Genomic DNA, 19,886 nt, shown 5'->3' with positions numbered 1-19,886 from the left:
TTGGATAAAAATGGCAAGCAAAAATTACAGATTGGATCCAATCTTTCAATTGTATGATCCGATTCAATATTCGTTCAACAAGAAAGAGGATTACGTAATCATCTCACCATCGGTAGGGACAAGGACCCAAATAAACGACGGAGGAAGTTACCTTTGAAATTAATTCGTTGTCCAATTGGTTGCTGCTTTCCGATGCCCATTTCCGATGCGATTTCAAAATCAAAGACGCCACTCAGAATCGAATTCCACAAACCAACACGTCTTTAGAAAACAACTTCTTTCCGTCTTTATTCAGCGAAATGGTTTTGGAAGCTTTTTCAAATCCGATAGAGACCATTAAACACCCACAATGTTGAAAACGGTTCTGTATCCCAAAAACTACGATTCAGTTTCGGGATGGATTCCCGATGTCGGTGACGGAGAAGTTTTAAAAGAACCGGTCAGAACTGTAGCAAATGACGCAGACCTTGCTAGGATAAGGGTAGTTGCTAGAAACACACTGGAAAGAGTGTCTCGCGGAGTAAATCACGGATTTGAAAAACGAGCGCTCCAATACAACAATGTTGTCGAGAACAACAGATGGGGTAATTACGTAAATTGGAAGTTGTATCCTTTATTTGGTCTGTTGGAACACAGAAAGGTTTCCATAGGTTTGCCGTATAAAAATCATTTGCAAAGAGAAATCAACGACAACAAGATATTCTTTGGTGAAAACAACTCTGACGCAAAATTGGAAATAACGAATATCCAACTTTACATACCGGTAATCACTCCTTCCGTAGAAGTGGAAACGAGAATATTCAACTCTTTAAACAAAGACATCGAAATTGCTTTTCTTCGTCGTAACACGGTAGGTAGCATGACTTTAACGGGAGAATCCACCACGTGGCCAATCACCAACACCGTCAAACCAGTGAGATATCTAATGGTCGGTTTCAAAAACTTACCCGAATGAGCAAAAATATCTATGTTCAAAATTTATTGTATATCCCTATTTTGCATAATCTCACCTTTTTAATGATATCTCACAGATGATAGGCCTATATTGGTCAAAAATGCGCTTTTTAAAATTTAAAAATTTTGTACCGACTTTCATAGTAACTGTGCGTAATTTGTTTTTCGTCGTATAATCTTAAGTCTTTCACGTGATTTAATAACTTTAGACCCTTGGAATTTTGCATTTTACGATAACAGACATGACACTTAGTGTAGTCCCTTTGTTATTACGATGGATCTGTTCTTATTAAAATGTATATTTTGAAGACAAAATTTATTCTTTCTATCTAACTGTATACGTGTTATATTTTGTATGTTTATTGAATTTGTCACAAAAAACCAAGTAACTCATGAACCACCACAGATGAAACGTAGAACCCATTCTTCTAATCCATTTATAACAGTGCATCTTCATTACGCGTATGCCTACTCTTTACTGATTTTACACATTCTCAAATTTTTACATTATTAATTAAATCTGGATAGAAATTACTTGAGCCTTTTTGGTTGATAAGTGGGGTCTGTTGAAATGTGTTGCTATAGACTTCGGCGTGCCGATGAGTCTTTGCAAACTAGATATACCTCTTACCTGTAATACCTGTTCTTCGGCCTGCAACGTCTAATAAGACTTCCAAATTGAAGGTGAAAAAATAATTTTGTTTCTTTTCTTTCTTGTTTTAGTGCGCATGTAACATGTCATGAATAATTTTGTGTGTGATTTGGTCTGATAAAATGGGTGAGTATATAGTATTTCATTCTATTTCCATAAAGTTGGGTCTGAATGTGAGAGCGATGTCCCAAGTAGTGTTCAGATTAGATTTGAATTGGTTAAGACTTGAAGAGTTGATTACATAGCCTGGGTGGGAATTCCAAACATTGATGACAAGTACAAAAAAAAAGTTTTTTGTTAGATTGATTCTACATTGTGGTTTCACCAATTTCATTTGATGTCCTCTGGTCACCGATGTAAGAATTGGGATGCGCATTGCCTCGGTACCAAAGCACGGTTCAAGTTTTTTTTGGTTCGGACCCAGAGGATTACAGAGAAAAGAACAATGATAAATAACTGGACACAATTTTTTTTTTGTAACTAATCACCTTGTTTCGGTATATATTCTCATTATTCTGTTATTTTGTATCATTGCTTGGTAAAGACGAAAGTGCCTTCGTCTAAACATCGCAAGTTATTTATTACAGTAATTGTGTCCAGTTATTTATCACCGAATTACTAAATGCCACTTAAGGAAGTTAACAATCATGAAGCAAATTAACAAAATATTTAATTAAACACAAGAAGCCAATAAACCAATAACTACAGTGGGATTAAGAGTTAACAAAATCATATAAAAATATATAAAATATTAAATAAAAGGAAAAACAAAAGAAACAAAATTGAAATTTCATTTCGATTAACTTGATTCCGATAAGGATTCATCTGTAATTACACCAAAAAAGTAGTATATGTCTTTTCGGATATGACGCATTTCACTTCTGCGCATGAGCAGCTTTTTCATGCGTCATATCCGAAAAGACACAACTGTTAAAATGTATTATAACAGACTCCCTAAACTGCTAAAATGTATTATAACAGACTCCCTAAACTGCTAAAATGTATTAAAACAGACTCCCCAAACTGTTAAAATGTATTATAACAGACTCCCCGAACTGTTAAAATGTATTAAAACAGACTCCCCAAACTGCTAAAATGTATTAAAACAGACTCCCCAAACTGTTAAAATCTATTATAACAGACTCCCCGAACTGCTAAAATGTATTATAACAGACTCCCCAAACTGCTAAAAAATGTATTATAACAGACTCCATATAAATTACAGACAAGAATCACTATAATAATACAGTATAAAATAACCGCATTAAAAAATAAGATGTCCTTAATTTTAAAACACGAACAAAAAAAATTCGAAGGAGACGGTTTCTTCTCTGCGCTAACATCTCTCATCCCCAAAGTGGCCAACTTTGTCTCAAACAACAAATCCCTCATTTCCTCAGAAGCGCAAGCTCTTGGTTCTGTGGCAAAAGCAGGAGTAAATATAAGCGATGCAGTGAAAAAATCTGACGAACTTAAAGAACTGCAGCTAATAAGAGAACAAAGAAACAAGAGACTAAAACGACAAGCCCTTGAAAAACAAGGAAAAGGGTTTAAAATCATTGGATAAAAATGGCAAGCAAAAATTACAGATTGGATCCAATCTTTCAATTGTATGATCCGATTCAATATTCGTTCAACAAGAAAGAGGATTACGTAATCATCTCACCATCGGTAGGGACAAAGACCCAAATAAACGACGGAGGAAGTTACCTTTGAAATTAATTCGTTGTCCAATTGGTTGCTGCTTTCCGATGCCCATTTCCGATGCGATTTCAAAATCAAAGACGCCACTCAGAATCGAATTCCACAAACCAACACGTCTTTAGAAAACAACTTCTTTCCGTCTTTATTCAGCGAAATGGTTTTGGAAGCTTTTTCAAATCCGATAGAGACCATTAAACACCCACAATGTTGAAAACGGTTCTGTATCCCAAAAACTACGATTCAGTTTCGGGATGGATTCCCGATGTCGGTGACGGAGAAGTTTTAAAAGAACCGGTCAGAACTGTAGCAAATGACGCAGACCTTGCTAGGATAAGGGTAGTTGCTAGAAACACACTGGAAAGAGTGTCTCGCGGAGTAAATCACGGATTTGAAAAACGAGCGCTCCAATACAACAATGTTGTCGAGAACAACAGATGGGGTAATTACGTAAATTGGAAGTTGTATCCTTTATTTGGTCTGTTGGAACACAGAAAGGTTTCCATAGGTTTGCCGTATAAAATTCATTTGCAAAGAGAAATCAACGACAACAAGATATTCTTTGGTGAAAACAACTCTGACGCAAAATTGGAAATAACGAATATCCAACTTTACATACCGGTAATCACTCCTTCCGTAGAAGTGGAAACGAGAATATTCAACTCTTTAAACAAAGACATCGAAATTGCTTTTCTTCGTCGTAACACGGTAGGTAGCATGACTTTAACGGGAGAATCCACCACGTGGCCAATCACCAACACCGTCAAACCAGTGAGATATCTAATGGTCGGTTTCAAAAACTTACCAGACTCTCAGACAAACAACAACATTTTCAGAAGGGCATTGAACCATACTCAAGATCCCATCATTCGCAAAGTTCAAGTCAGATTGAACAACGATAATTATCCCAATCAACCGTTGACAATTGATCCTTCCAAAAAAGATTACAACGAATTGTACAGAAACTATTAAAACATGTGCGAATTGTTTGGAAATACTCCTCAGTTTGAATACACAGATTTTTCACTCAATCATCCAATCAGCTCATCAAGAAGATCTTTTCAAAACAGGGGCAAACATAAATATTCACATTGAAAAAACACAAAGAGATGTGACCGGCTACTGTTTATTGCTGGAAGAAGCAAAACATTTGATTAAGATATCAGATAGAAGAATGATAAGAATTGAATAAAAAAAACACCCTTTAAAAATGAAACCAGAAACATTAGTTATGAAAATAATAGAAGCTATCGAAACGAATTCGCCTACTCTAATAACTTACAACGATAAAAAAGTGCACATAACCCAAAAGATTATCGATAAATACAAACATTGGAAAGTCAGAGACGATATAGACTTGGAAAGAATTGATCAGAATTTAACTAAAAAAGGTGGATTTTTACCTTTCTTACCTTTAATCTTTGCTGGTTTAGCTGCAGCAGGCGAAACTGCTGGTGGGGCTGCTGGGATAGCCAAAGCTGTCAACGATAAGAAAGCTGAAGCCGCTGCAAACGCCGAAGCACGTAGACACAATTTGGCAATAGAAAGAGAAGCACGAGGAGGTTCGGGAGTAGGAGATATTTTAGGCACGGTTAAAGAATTCGGACAAAGATTTGGCGAAGAAACCAAGAAAACCGTTAAAGAGGGATTAAGCAAATTAATAGATAATATCGACACCGGAGAAATAAAAGTCAAACACAAGGGCAACGCCATATTTTTTAAAAACATACGTTCGGGCGAGGGAATCTTTCTTTCAAAGTATATAGGCAACGGGGTGATTTTTGGTACGAAAATGTAATAAATAAAAATGGGCAAGAAATTCAAACATTCGGACATATTTCCTAGCAACCCCATGCTCATGTGCATTTGCGGATCTTCGGGTTGTGGAAAGACTTACCTCACTTTTAACATGTTGACAACACCGAACCTTTTAGATTTCGAGTCTCTGTATATTTACATGACTACTCCTGAACAATCCTATTATCAGTTTCTCAAAGCTTTGGAATACGTCTCGAAAGAAGAAGTTCAAGACATTTTTCACTAATACGAAAGCAACGAAGACTTGCAAGAGAACGCGGAATAAAAGACATTTTAGACGGCTTTATCAAAGAAAAGAATCTTTCTCTGAAACCGACCGACGTCAAAGTGTTTCTGACTAAAAACGTCAACGATTTAGACTTGTCTAAAATCGACAACCACCGAAAGAACTTGATTGTCAAAAAAGTCAAACCGTTCAACAAGAATTCTTCATGAAAGGAAGACATCACAACTGTCACTGCATATATCAATCCCAATCTTTCTACGGAATGGACGCCATGTTTATCAGAAGGAACACAAATTGTTTTTTATTATTCGAATTAAACGACAAAGATTTATCTCAAATCATTCAGTCGATAAATCACGGAATGGACAGAGACACGTTTAAAAAGGTTTGTAAAGCTCAATGGAGAAACCCGCATGATCATGGATATGTATTTGTTAATACTAGAAAACCTGCAGGTGAAAGAGTTATGATCGACATATGTTAATTTTATTTTTTTTAAAAATGACGGATCGGAATAATATTTTAAAAAGAAATAGAGAATATATCAAAGCTAAGAATAAAATAAAGACTCAAGTTGAAAATAACAGATTACAACATCTCGCATTAACGGAAAATCTACAGACTCTATTTCAACCAATATTAAAAAGTCAAGAAGATTTTAAAAAGATACTCGCTATAGAACCTTTACCCCATAAAGATCCACTGAATGAATATGGAGGTATTAAGACAATACGTTATTTTTCAAACCCCGACCTAGATTTACCAAAGAGATTTTCACCAATCGTTGATGATGAGGGTTTGTTGTTCAATGGTTTTAGAATAAAATTTAGTGGAAATTCACCACAATTCAAAATCGACACAAAAGACTTTATATTTACATTAACGAGAGGATTAATATATTTAATGAATGGCGCGGATGTTGAAATTGCCGATTACAAGGATTTAGTAGCATACTCAAAATTTCTACATGCGATCAGAAAGTCAGGACCCGAAACAAGAAGATTGAAAGAAGTTGATTTATATATAACACAAGTTATTGAGGAAGAGGAGGTAGATGATTATGCAGAAGATTATCCAATCATACAAGAAATAGACGAATTCTATATATATAGGTATAACGTTTTTATCCGACAACAACGAGGAACTAGTTAATAGATTACGAGTAATATTAGCGGCCATGAAGGAAGGTCATCGATCGGACAGACAATACAACGAAGTCAATGGCATATTAAAACGACTTTTGGAGAAAAAAAGCATCACTAAAAAAGACTATATAAAAATGTCCAATAAAGAGCAATTGTTCATTATCACCTCGAATAAACCAGACATCAAATTGTCGCTGGACTACGAGTATGAACTCGATCGCAATAAACAGTACGAACTGGGATTAAAGTATTTCTCCGTTTACAATTCCATTAGAAATATCAACGAAAACAACAATCAACTAAAAATATCGACGGATAACAGAGTTACGTTCAGAACCATAAGCTTACTACCGGGAAGCTACGAATACGTAGCCATCAACGATTACCTATCCGAATACGCAGGAAGCGTGAGCGGTAAAAACAATATCGAATTCGAAGGCAATTTGAAATCAAAGACGGTAAAAACAGGTTCATAGACTTTGGCAACGAAGAAATTGTCATTCAACTTCATTTAAACCAATCTTCATTCTCTTCTTCAATAGTAAGATAATCGAAATCATCAAATTCATAGTTTTCATCAAAACTATACTCATCTTTGTCGTTGTAAGGATACATAATTCCTTCACTGTTTGGTGGTTTTCTTTTAACATTATTCAAATAACTTCTAAAAACTTTAGTTTGTTTATCATTTGGAATAACTACTCCATTGGTGAAACTTTTTTCCCATGGTTTGTTAAATTCATTCGACACATCATGTCCGCTTGCTAACTGAACGTATTCTTCTACAATTATCTTATCATTAGAATAACCGTTAAATGTTATCTTTTCTTTTAAAACACCATCAGAAGTCAAAACGATGTTGTATTTGACTTTTGGTGCTAAATATAAACCAAATATAATTCCACCGTCACGGTAATCGTTTTTACCTTTGCAATAGTCTTTTTCGGAGACCAAACCAGCTCTGTTTAGTTTTTTCCAATTGTTGGATGAAATGTACAAACTATCGGTGTCGGTATAGTATATTTCGGGTTTATAAAATCCATTTATGACGTGAATGAAGTTGTTCATTATTTTTTTACTGTGAGATAAAACGAATGATCCCAAAAGGTGTTAGTCGTGTAGATTTACTATCTTCGGTAGTAATCTCTTTTTCTTCAATTTCTGTTTCAACAATATATTGAGTATCATTAATTTTCTCATAGGTTTTAACACGTGAATCAAAGTTAGCCTGTAAAGTTGCTTCATTCCATAAATGTCTAGTTGTGAATATATCTTTCTGAATTGATTTACCATACAAGGAATTACCTAATAATTTCATGCAATTACTACCCACGATATTACCTTCTCGTTTATATTTATTTCTTAGATCTCTCAAAATTAAAATATAATCTCTATAGGGTGGAGTTTTAAAATTTTCTTCGTATACTATACCGTCTAATATTCTAATAATTCGTCCACCGGCTTTCACTATTTCTTGAATATCAACCGATGTTAAAACGTCGTGACAGAAACCATTTCTGAACCTGATTTTGTTACCAGTTTCCTTTTTACCTTCTTTATTCGTGAAAGTGATTTTATCTTTAGCTGGTATCGGTTGGAAGAACATGTTTTTGGGATACTCAAACCACACTGTTAAAATAGCTGTTCTAGGTCTGAATTTTTGTTTATTGAAGAGTTTCTTCTGGTAGAAACGGTCTTCCACTTTCTGCTCTCAGATATTCACTGTCTAAATCCGATATTGCTGAAGCGTATAAACCGTTAGCATCAAATGCCATTAATTTAGCACACTTTATTTTTTTAAATCTCGAATGAACCTCCGTTTTGTCTTTTGTGCTTGCGCTGTATTCCTTGAATAAATCAATTATGTTATTACTTTCAAGTTCTGTATATTCCTTTAATACATTACAAATTTCGTCCATTTTGTTCCTTTCAAATGATTTTCTATTTGTCGAAACTCTTCCTCCTTTAATAGATCGTCTGATAAGATTTCTTATGAAAGGATTAGTGTGCGAATAAACTTTTTCTATATTTTCTTTTTCAGTATGTTTCGCAACCATTCTAGTAGTTTCATACCATTCTTCTTCAACCATTCTTTATCGTAATGATATAAATAATACCAACCCTTTAAAGATAAAGATGGAGCCGTTAGATTATTTGATATATTCTGGTTTACAACTTCTTTCATGACTTGGTTATATTTTATCAAACAAGCTCCCAAACAGAGAGTGTCTCTCTTGGCGTAAGGTTCCCATTCGTGTCTCAATTCCTCCCAGTTGTCTTGCGTGTATTTAGCGATATCTACGTCGGCAATCTTTCTCAAATTCGCGGAAAGATTGGACGAATTTCCCCATGCAGCCAAACTAGATTTTTCATGTTGATAGGGACATGTGAAATTAATATGTTGTAAATAATTACCCTTTATTTCTTTCTGTCTTTTCCATTTTTTTCTGTGTATGGATTAGATAAAGGAAAAGAAAGAATTCCTCTGGGTGTTTTTAAAGGACAATGCGTTAGTTTTTTTTTGTATTTTTAAGCACGATTTATGTAGTTATCAAAAATTCTTCTGAAACATTATCAGTAGGAAAGATATCTTTTATCGTTTCTAACTTTTTTCTTAGTTTTTCTAAATTAATTAAAGTGCAGGCATAAGGAATTGCTCTTCGCGTGTCTTTTTCTGAATACGTTTCGCAATCCCAAGAGAATAACGCATCATCACTCATACTTGAAAGCACGTTTAGTTTGAGAGGTGAAACTTGTGTTACTGCGTTATCATCTCTACACGTTTTCCACACCTGTTCGTAATTGTCTTCTATTTCTTGAATTCCCAAACTTTTTTGGCTTCTTCTAATCAGACAGAAATGCGAGTTGTGTAAGTAAAAAACCCAATCTAATTCATCATGTACGTCTCTGGGATGAAAATGTCTGTTTTTGGGATTATAAATTTGAAACGAAGTGTTAAATTTCTTATTGAATTCCTTCATTCTAGCACTATCATCACTCCTTTTCTATTTGCTTTTGAAAACCCGTTGATGTATTCTTGAAATTTACACGTTAAATCTTTGTTCAAAACACGATTGACGCATTTGATAAAACAGTGACCATCTGTAGGTATAATTTCATATCATCCCTTTTATCAATCAAACGTATAGTCTCTTCCAAATTACCATTTAGACTATTTTATTGACTTTCACCTTCATGGGAAAATCTATTTCAATCAGACATCTTCCTCGAAAAGTAAACGCTTCCGTTTCGCCGATATCAAATACGTTTTTAGGTTCTCCATCTACGCGAGAAGCTACTTTTATTTCTACTTTGAATCCATATTTGTTTGATTTATAACTTTGGTCTTTTCTATCGAAGACAGTATCACTTTCGAATGGAAGATTGAAATAATACGACTTGTCCGTGACAATAGCTTCCAATTTGGTAAACTTTCTCTCTTGTCTCAAAAAATCGTCATGAATTCTAGATACCAAAAGATTGACTTGTTCTTTAATATATTCTTTGATATCATCTTGAAATTTATTTTGAAGAAAGTTTTTAATCACACCCACTTCTTTTTCTAATTCGTCCGTGATTTTAGTATCCAAAGCAGTCAATTGTCGTTTCAACGTATCTTTGTCAATGGGAAGTGTGTTAATTATATCTTGAACATCTGATTTTTGCTTCGCGATCTTTTCGTTCAATTTGGATACTGAATTTTGTAACTCAGTTTTGTCCACGGTCTTATCTAGTTCTGCTAGCAATTCACCAAGTTTTCTTTCCAAAGCGGTTAGTTTTCGTTTCAATCTTTCCTCGTTTACATTTGGGTTATCTATTAAACGTTGGACGTCTATTTTTACCTTCGTAATCTTATCGTCTAATTTAGATATTAAATTTTGCAACTGACTTGTTTTATCCACCTGAATAAGACGTTTTAAACTCGTTAACTCTTGTTGTAGTTTGGGTTCGTCCACAAGATTTTTAATATTTCGTCTGAGGTATCTTTTCACGTCAGTTATTCTATTTTCAACATGGTCCTTATCTATTTGAATTTGATCCAGTAAATATTTCTTGTTCACGGCATCGCTATCGTTTCCTGGAAACTTTAAATTAGTTATTTTGAAATTGTTCATATCGATATCCCCTTGTAAGGTGTCTCCGATTTGATCCACGAAAAAAGGTTTCGCTTTGTTTATAAACGCCGTCATGGGATTTTTAGATTCTAGAGGTAAAGACCCTAATCCAAACTTGTTTGCCATTTTTATTGAGTTAAATTTATTATAATTTCTTCAAACTTTTCTCCCAAACTCAAGCGATATAAAACCCAAAGCGACAGCTGTCCACACAGCTTTTGTCCTGGCATTTGAATTTGAAACGTAGAACATTTAAATGGTTTGCTAGTCAATTTCGTTATCTCTTCTGTCGGCTCTAGACCGAAAGAATCAAAGAAATAAAAGTTATTCAAAGAATCTTTGTGTAGAGCAGAATGATGAACTCCTTTTTGATCCGACGTATGAATGTTTGTGATGGCGTAAAATTTACCTTTCTTGTATTTCAGTTCATCAAACGGCGAGACGTTCAATTCCTTGGCCCATTTCACAAGTTGAAAGTTTGTGGTCGTGTCTTTTCCGTATTTATCGAGAAACGCATTCATTTTTAAAAGTCAGTTTTTTTTTAAGTTAAATCCCGAGAAATATTTTGAGGTGTTATGTTTTTCAGTATGCGGTAAGTATTGTTGAAGACCCAATTGACGAAATATATACGTAGTTTATATTTTACAACATTCTGATAAAACACATTCAATAATATTTTGAAGATAAATTTACATTTAAATTTAAAAAAATTTAATTTAAAAAAAGCGTAAATGCTTGTCGACATCTGAATTTCTTAACCTTTCATCTAAATCTTCATTTTCGAGATTCATTTTTAAAAGTCAGTTTTTTGAAATTCATTTTGATAAAACCTTCCTATGATTTGTTCTTTGTCTTGATCGATCAATTCATACGTGGGAGGTGATGTGCTATTTACTTTATCAACGATGAATATCTCGTTAGTCCAATACCCGACGTAACCTTTCTGAAACAATGATTTATATTTAAAAATACGAACTCGATCTCCAACTTAGAATTTGGGTTTAATATTCAAATTGCTAATCTCGTTTTCAAAGTTGTTTTGAGTGTTGACGGACTTTATGATATTAGGGTTATTCGAGGCTTGCGTTGGCGTCACACCAATAGACGAATGTATTTTGTTATTGTATTCGTCGACAACAACTGGTAATATTTTAAGCCATTTTTGAGATTTCAATTCCGTGAATTTCTTGAATAATTTGCTTTTAAGAGTCCTATCACTACGGCCTTACCTTCGTTATGCGTGCTGTAAATTTCAAACCCCAGAGATTTCACATTTCTGTTGTAGAATTCGCTTCCTTTATCAAGCCACAACTTTAGGGGTCGTCTGTCGGATTGTTTCATTATGGTTTCGAATGCTTGTTTGACAGTCAGACCCGATTTGTTTTTCAAGGGAAAGACCCAAGCGTATCTCGTGTATACAGTCCTAACTTTTACTAAAACTGGAATGTGATGGTTCATTACTCTTTGACAGATATGATACAAATTTATATTGTACCTTGTCACCTATTGATGATACCCTACTAAGAAGGTACAATAACTTGACCTGTTCTTGGCACAGTGGTATTAGATTTCATGTTCTAAATTTAGTACAGAGCCCTTCTTCACTAGATTAAATTTGAAATTTTGGTTCTCTTAAGCAAAACTCTGTTCTTTGAAAGGAGGATAGTCGTGAAAATTTCAGAAATCAGAATCCCATCAATCAGGAATATCAACAAACAAATCTGATCATTATAGAAACACAATTTAATATGTGATAAAATTTTGCAATTTTTAAAAAGCTGTAAAGTTTTAGCATTGCAAAACCATATAAAAAGTTTGGAGGCGAACGTATATTTATTCAGATAAATAGATTGTTACTCATAATTTGACAGTACCCGGTAATATTTTTATGAATAAGTTCTTGTAGGAAATGCATCCAATTCTCCAAATCTGTGCTCATAAAATTAGCAAGTAAGTAAGTGAATGAACTAAATTGCCGCTTTTCATGACAGAAATTGCTGAAGCGCCATAGATGGTCGATGGTTTTAAAGTGTTTTACATTACAGTAAAATACATTTAGACAGAAACTGCAACTCATTATGGACGGGGGCGGGGGCCTCAGTGGGGTCCATAGGCGCCAATTTACATTGAATAATTTCAAAACAAGATACAAAAGAAACCAAGGAGTTTATAGAATGGTTTTAAAAAAATTGAATGAAGGTCAATAACAAAAGTTATTATAAGAGAGGTCATAAAGATGTGTATGTATGTAATATGATACTGGTCAAACATTAGGGCAGAACTTTACTTTGAAACTTTAATTGGGCAGATTTATTGCAATGTAAAGACCTGATGACATATTGTTTACAGTAGACATACCAACTGATTATAGTTACTGGACCATGGGCAGTACAGAATACTCTTTTTTTGGTAGTAAAAGTTACGACTGTATATGTCGATCACCGTCAAACAATACTTGTACCCTCTCTCGACTGGCATGCTGATTAAATCGGCTGACCAAATTTCATCTTTATCAAAAACTTTAACTTTGAGTTAATGTTTGTTTTTTCGAAATTCTTTGTGAATCTCGTCTGCTATGCCCATACCCAATTTCAATTTTGCCTTCAAGAGTTTTATGATAAGAGCCCTTTGTAATTTCTCTTTGAAAGTGGGATTGGGAATATTTTCGAGTCTATCATTTGTTTGTCTGCTTGGTGTCTGAATGTTATGTCTTTGTTTCTGTACAGTATGTGGTGTTTGAGCGCTGCTGCGTCAACTCTATTAACGGGTTCTTCCCCTGGTTTGGGGTTATCATTTTCGTCTAAACGCAGATCTAACCTAGTGCCTGGACCTGTATAATTGTGCCCTGGGAGTTTTTTTTTTCCGGGATATTTTGCCCATGGGAATCCAGGAAGAGAACCCAATGACTTTTGAATGTCTCCCTCACCGAAATACGTTTTAGGAGGATGGATATTTATTAAAGACATATTTGTTCAATAATGAAATAAACACCATATATTTTTAATACGAAAGATTTAATACAGGGGAAAACTATTCAAGCGATAGAAATGAATCACTTTATGAAATGTAACGAGCGATCCTAATAAGAGCGGTCATATAAGAGTGGATTGAAAAATGAGGTCACGAGCGATCCTAATAAGAGCGGTCATAGTTATCTCCCGTCTTACACTATTGACAGTCATAATTTAAAGGTCACGACCGCTCTTATTAGGATCGCTCGTCATCCTTTGTTCTATTTTCGAAAACTGTATCAACAATTTTAAAACCTTGGATATTTGTCACAGAGTTTGGTAAAAATTCTTGGCCTTTTTCTATCCCCTTACCGATGGTTTAAATATTCTTCGTGATATGAAATGTTGGCATCTATTAAACTGGAATAAAACAAAAATTGATATTTTTGAAAAAAAACAGCAAGTTAATCTTAATTCCACCCTGTCGTCTTATGATTAAATCAAACAAAAAAGAACATACCTTGATTTTTGTATGGTTAAATTCCTAATCTTCAACAGTTGAGAGTCTAGACTGTCTGTGCTGACGTTGCACGCGTGATATGTTAATTATTGCGTGACAACAATAGAGGAGTGATTGTTACTAGGCGTTAAAGGTATTTATTAAATGAATAATACTCTAGACTGTGTATAAACAAAAAACAGTGTTACCTCCCATTAATCAGTTGAGGTTTTTATCCAATAATTTTATTTCGCATTTCTCTTATATGTTGTAATTCTTTCAACTCGTTAGATCTTTTCACTACATCTACTCCTGAGGAAATTTATTGTTTGAGACAAAGTTGGCCACTTTGGGGATGAAAGGTGATAACGCAGAGAAGAAGCCGTCTCCTTCGAATTTTTTTTGTTCGTGTTTTAAAATTAAAGACATCTTTTTTTTAATGCGGTTATTTTATACTGTATTATTTTAGTGAATCTTGTCTGTGGTTGAGTAATTTATATGGAGTCTGTTATTATACATTTTTTAGCAGTTTTGGGAGTCTGTTTTAATACATTTTAACAGTTTGGGGAGTCTGTTATAATACATTTTTAACAGTTTGGGGAGTCTGTTTTAATACATTTTAGCAGTTTAGGGAGTCTGTTATAATACATTTTAACAGTTGTGTCTTTTCGGATATGACGCATGAAAAAGCTGCACATGCGCAGAAGTGAAATGTGTCATATCCGAAAAGACATATACTACTCAAAAAGAGCAATTTCACTGTCAAGAAATGTAAATGCTGATGCATCTTGAGCTAAAAGTAGACACAGTGATCCAGGAAACGGGTTAATTTCATCAAATGAAAACGAAATACATCTTTCGTTTAAAGCGCATTCCTTTTGACATGCACCAGCTTTTGTTTCACCAGAGCTAGAGCTCCCAGAACTATCTTCATCAAGAGAACTTTGTACTAATAAAGCTGCAAGTACTCTTGAAGCTTGATATAAATGACAATCAACAAATGTCGGATCATAGAGAGCTACTCCACATCCCGGTATAACTTCACATATCGTATCACATATTGGCTGGCTTCGAGTAAATACTTCTTTGATAATTCTAGCGTAAATCCCTTCTGGGACAGCCTTCTTCTCTTTCAGGGCAAATGTGCGACCTTGGACTGTAAAATAAGAAAGTTAGGAGGCTATTAGGAGAGAACGACGACTCACACTGGCCTTTAAGAATACATGTATTATACATTTAATTTCAAATACCAAGTTGTCTTTGAACAATACCTATATATACAAAAAAGTCAGAAATCAAAGGGACGATAAACAAGGTTATAATCTATGGATATTTTGAATACATGTAAGACAATTTGTAACACTGAACGCAAAATGAAAAGCACAAAAAAACCCCAAAAAACATTGCATCTTAAAAACATGTACCGACAAACCAAGATGGTATCCTACAAAACAGTCATTTTAAAGTGATACTACGTCTTAGAATACACTCGGCCTGTGGCTAATATTTGTGTTTAATAGTGACCATTGATTAAATAAGTATGCATCCCACACTTTATCAAGTTTGAAAAAGCGACAATAAATCTATACTCAATTTTTTTTAAAAAGTGAGCAAGCGACAAGTCTGTTCAGTTTGAGAAAAAAAGAAAACAATCATCTTCCGGTGTATACAAACAAACTTTGCCAATGATTAATATTCGTTGAAAATTGTGTCAGTGGTGGCATTCTAAATTATATGAATTGCTTTTTCGCGGAGTCGCTTAATCTCCTACGAGGCATTATTATTCCGTCTTCAAAATATGTCTGACAATGTCGAGGTCAATTCAAGAGTAGAGGTCAAGGACGCGGGAAACCCCACTTGAGAGTTACTTCCCCTTGAAATTTGAAACACCGGATTTCCTAGACTCACGATTTGAAAATCGCTTAATGGATGTATTAATGGACGTTTTATAATTAATTACTTGATTTTGTGGATATATCGGATTATAGAGGGATTATGTAGATGTATAGTTAGGACATCAGGTAAGTCCACTGATGGATATACTGTTATTGGCCAAATTTGAGCAAAATTAAAATTTTATGTCCATCCTAAGACGTAGTATCCTTTTAAGTTAACAATTTCCTATCAACAATGAAAATTTTTTTAGACCCAACAACAAACACTACATTCTCACAAAGCTCAAAACTTAGAAAAATGGAAACTTGTCCGTTGATCATCAAAATCGGTAGAGTGAACACGAGATGGCACCCGACAAATTTGGAAATTTTGCATTTGAATTTATAATCCATTATAACACTGCCAAAAATTATCCGCGCCGTTTTTGGACCGAGTATGGTTCATTTCAAGCTATCCAATGTTTAAAATTTGGAAATGCAGCTTTTGCTAAAATAAGTGAAAAAAAAAAAAAATAAAACATATCTCCCGAAAGTCAAAAGGTATCTCCTTGCTTAGTTATTTTTAAACTGATTTCTCTGGAGTGAGCATGAGCTTAATGACGTAGAGAACAGACGCAAAGGCCAATAACTGGGGGTAATTGTGGCGATAAGGAATAGGCATCATTACTTGTATCGAATGAACAAAAAATAATGAAATTTCGCTTTGAATTTTAATCTGAAGAGGGACACGAATCGACATTGTACTGCAAGTCCTATCCACGCTGAAAATGTCAAACTGTAAACACTATAGGCTACTGTATTGGATTGGATTGGATTTTACGATAGGATGGGGTGTTTTTGGATAATGGTGTAGTAAAATCATCATTTATTTGTATATTGCCTTGCGGAATAGTGCATTTGAATCACGTCCAAATACGTTTGTATAAGTAAAAGCTACTTTTTGGTTATTGTCCGAAGTTTATTACAACAATTTGTACAGTTAAAACAACAAATAAACAATTTACAAGACCTACCTTCGTCACTATGACAAAGAGCAAGAAACATAAAAACCAAGACACTTGATTTGGTAGAATCTGGAGGAGGTATAATAGAATATAATAATTCTGTAATAGAATGGTTAGCTGATTACAAGTCTATCGTTAAAGATGCAGTTAGACCGAAACATCTGCTCCTATTCCAGTGCATATAATAGCTAGTTTGAAAGTTGTCGGCTGTTTAAGGACAGAAATATATAGTAGGCCCTGGTTTGTGGAAATTTTATGCACCTCAGAGGATGCTGGGGATTTTAATCTATTTCTTTAAATCGGATCAGCCATACCCCATCACCATTTATGTTACGTCTCGTTTTCCACCGGATACTTCAGTGGACAATCCAGACAGATACAGCAAATATTATCTATTCGGGCAGCGACCGAAAAAATATCGGGAAAAAATCCCGAAAACAAAGAAAAATACAGGTACAATTGGTAAGAAAATTTCCGACAAACCACCATGCCCCTCTTGAAATTTCATTAAATTTTGATGAATTAATCGAATTGTTATGTTGAATCCTTACATGTATATGCACGAATATAGGTTAATACCATTGAATATGCGACTTTAAGCACAGTATAAGATAAGATTACGGACGATGAAAAACAAGGATGAAGAGGAAGGAAGCGAACCACTTCAAACCAAAACGACACTCTTCCGACCATTGAAAAAAAAAAAACCCCGCATCCCCCGCCTAACGGTTTCGGTTCTGTACCACGTGGAGGTTCTAGGTGTCGTACCTGCGAATACATACACGTTTCTCATTGTTTCGAATACAAGAAAAACAGTAACATTTTCACACTCACGGACGTTCTTTCGTGTATCCATAAAAAACATCATATACCTTATTTCCTGTAAAAAATGCGATGTACAATATGTTACGCGTTGCGTAATCGTCAAAGCGGTCATTTTTGAAATTCTTAATAAAGAATAAGACCAATCGCGAATCATTTCAATTCAACCAATCATTCCATTGAAGATCCTTTTTTTTATGCCAATAGAAAGGGTTTCTGTATCTACAACGATCAAACCAAAAACCAAGCAATTGCAAAGAGATATTTCTGAATAGACCAATTAGAAATATACAGCATGACAATCAAATTATACCTTTCGTTGCCACCTACCTACAGCTAAAAATGCCTCTGTGATTGTTAAACGCATTTATAAACGTTTGGTGACTGCTTACAAAAGGAATAAAAATCTGAGTAATGTTCTTGTCCATGGTAGATTAAATCCCCTTTCATTATCTCCAAAAGGGGGGTAACTCGTATCGATTATCGATTGGTTTCGAGATTATTTGAGGTTGTTGTTTTTGTCTCACCGAGTTGTTTCGGCACTCGGCTCATCGACTTGTCACTGTAAACATCAACATGTATTTTTAAATCCGAATAAATCTAATCGAACTTGAAACCATCGTTGAGTTTCATTCATGTTTTCTGAAGGCCCGGAGAACATTTGGTAGCAGAGCGTGGTTTTAAATCCAGATGAATTAAAAACCTTCTTTATTTTGGCCGAAAATGATGTGTACCATTCAACGGATTTTCGAGGCAGACATTTTGTTCAGCATGTTTGTTTACAAAATGCTCAACTAGTTGGAGTGACTCGAATCCAATATGTCCGATGACGAAGGTACTGGAAGCCGGCTAAATACAGAAAACGTACAGCATGGTGATGGGCCAAATCAACACAACGACAGCGATATTGGTGATGGTGAAAGACTGAAGTTATGGTTGAAAAGAAAGCGCATCGTAAAGAGCCAGCTTACTAAAGCCAGGTTAGCATTAACTGCATTATTATGCTCTAATGAATCACACGAAAAAATGAAAAACGCAGTTGGACATGTTCTAAATTGTCAGGAAGAAGCAATTGACATTCTTTTGGCCCTATGTGATATCGATGCTGACAAATTTGAGCCCGAACTTGAACTTATTCAATCTGATCCTGTTTTATCTGATATACTTAATAAGGCCTACACACTCCAGTTCAATGCAGATGACATTAGGTCCCCAACGAGCAGCGAGAGGGGAGCGAGCCCTAATCAACAAGATGCCAATTTGCAAGTTGACAAAGACATGTATCACCAATTAAAGCGTGTCACTATTCCAAAATTTAACGGTAACAAATTGGAGTATCAGATTTTCATGGATGCCTTTAAGCAGTGTATCGATCAGTGTCAATTGCTTTGACTTATTTGCATAATTTGATCCCAACATTTTCACGCTAGCATATACAGTTTCCTCCTGTTACATCCGCTGTACATTCCCTTCTAACCCCAAGTTATTTTCATTATGCTCCCCAACTACAACAACCACTGGCAAGAAGCCAGAAATAGAAACACTAATCGTCAACCAAACCAATATCACGTACCCTACAACGGCCCTGTCTTCCATCGACCTCTACCACCTACCAATCGCCGACCACCAACCAACCCATCCAGCTATATCCCACCCCATCGCCGACCTACCTACAACACAGCCTACCAATCAAGAGGTAACCGTGGACCTGACCAACAACAGAAACGACTACCAGCCCACCGACGCCAACCAGTCCCCACTCATAAGGAGGAAGAACCCTTTGTGAAGGTGTTCTTCCAAGTTTTGCAGTGCCTCCATCATTTAGCAATCCTTACCCTTCAACAGCAAGGCCAACCAGCGTTTACCTTCAAACGCAAAGTCTCTGAGTTGGATAGTTTTATCCGTCCAGCAATGAAAACATCAGCTGTCGACGCGAATATTAGATCCCTCAATCGGACATGGCTCTGTAAGGTTACGCAGGTCCTGATCGACCATTACCAAACCACACTCCAAGAGAAGCTGACCACCATTCGTACCAAGTCTTTATCATCACCTGCCGTCGACCGCATCGTTTCTCATGCCCTGTCCTGGGCCCGTCGCTCCT

The 19,886-nt window shown here is 35.2% G+C and overlaps 5 protein-coding genes across 5 annotated transcripts; 2 read left to right on the top strand and 3 right to left on the bottom strand.

Moving 5' to 3' along the window:
• Nucleotides 1-4,517: 4,517 nt before the first annotated feature.
• LOTGIDRAFT_165249 (hypothetical protein) lies at nucleotides 4,518-5,105 on the top strand (the record flags this gene model as incomplete). Its single annotated transcript, XM_009062252.1, has 1 exon — nucleotides 4,518-5,105. One exon carries the CDS (start codon nucleotides 4,518-4,520, stop codon nucleotides 5,103-5,105), a length of 588 nt encoding a protein of 195 aa, XP_009060500.1.
• A 747-nt stretch (nucleotides 5,106-5,852) lies between these two features.
• Nucleotides 5,853-6,972, top strand: LOTGIDRAFT_165248 (hypothetical protein; the record flags this gene model as incomplete). Its single annotated transcript, XM_009062251.1, has 2 exons — nucleotides 5,853-6,147; nucleotides 6,464-6,972. 2 exons carry the CDS (start codon nucleotides 5,853-5,855, stop codon nucleotides 6,970-6,972), a joined length of 804 nt encoding a protein of 267 aa, XP_009060499.1.
• A 599-nt stretch (nucleotides 6,973-7,571) lies between these two features.
• Nucleotides 7,572-8,102, bottom strand: LOTGIDRAFT_165247 (hypothetical protein; the record flags this gene model as incomplete). Its single annotated transcript, XM_009062250.1, has 1 exon — nucleotides 7,572-8,102. The coding sequence occupies one exon, from the start codon at nucleotides 8,100-8,102 to the stop codon at nucleotides 7,572-7,574; it is 531 nt and encodes a 176-aa protein (XP_009060498.1).
• Nucleotides 8,103-8,519: 417 nt separating this feature from the next.
• On the bottom strand, nucleotides 8,520-10,737 carry LOTGIDRAFT_165246 (hypothetical protein; the record flags this gene model as incomplete). The annotated part of the gene is made up of 2 exons (XM_009062249.1): nucleotides 8,520-8,618; nucleotides 9,688-10,737. 2 exons carry the CDS (start codon nucleotides 10,735-10,737, stop codon nucleotides 8,520-8,522), a joined length of 1,149 nt encoding a protein of 382 aa, XP_009060497.1.
• A 4,061-nt stretch (nucleotides 10,738-14,798) lies between these two features.
• Nucleotides 14,799-18,149, bottom strand: LOTGIDRAFT_165245 (hypothetical protein; the record flags this gene model as incomplete). Its single annotated transcript, XM_009062248.1, has 3 exons — nucleotides 14,799-15,217; nucleotides 16,970-17,059; nucleotides 18,113-18,149. 3 exons carry the CDS (start codon nucleotides 18,147-18,149, stop codon nucleotides 14,799-14,801), a joined length of 546 nt encoding a protein of 181 aa, XP_009060496.1.
• Between the last annotated feature and the right edge of the window lie 1,737 nt (nucleotides 18,150-19,886).

This window comes from Lottia gigantea, assembly GCF_000327385.1.
Source record: "Lottia gigantea unplaced genomic scaffold LOTGIsca_50, whole genome shotgun sequence".
Lineage (NCBI taxonomy): Eukaryota > Metazoa > Mollusca > Gastropoda > Lottiidae > Lottia > Lottia gigantea.
Note: the sequence above shows the minus strand (reverse complement) of the source record. Positions and strands in the feature narration are given on the sequence as shown.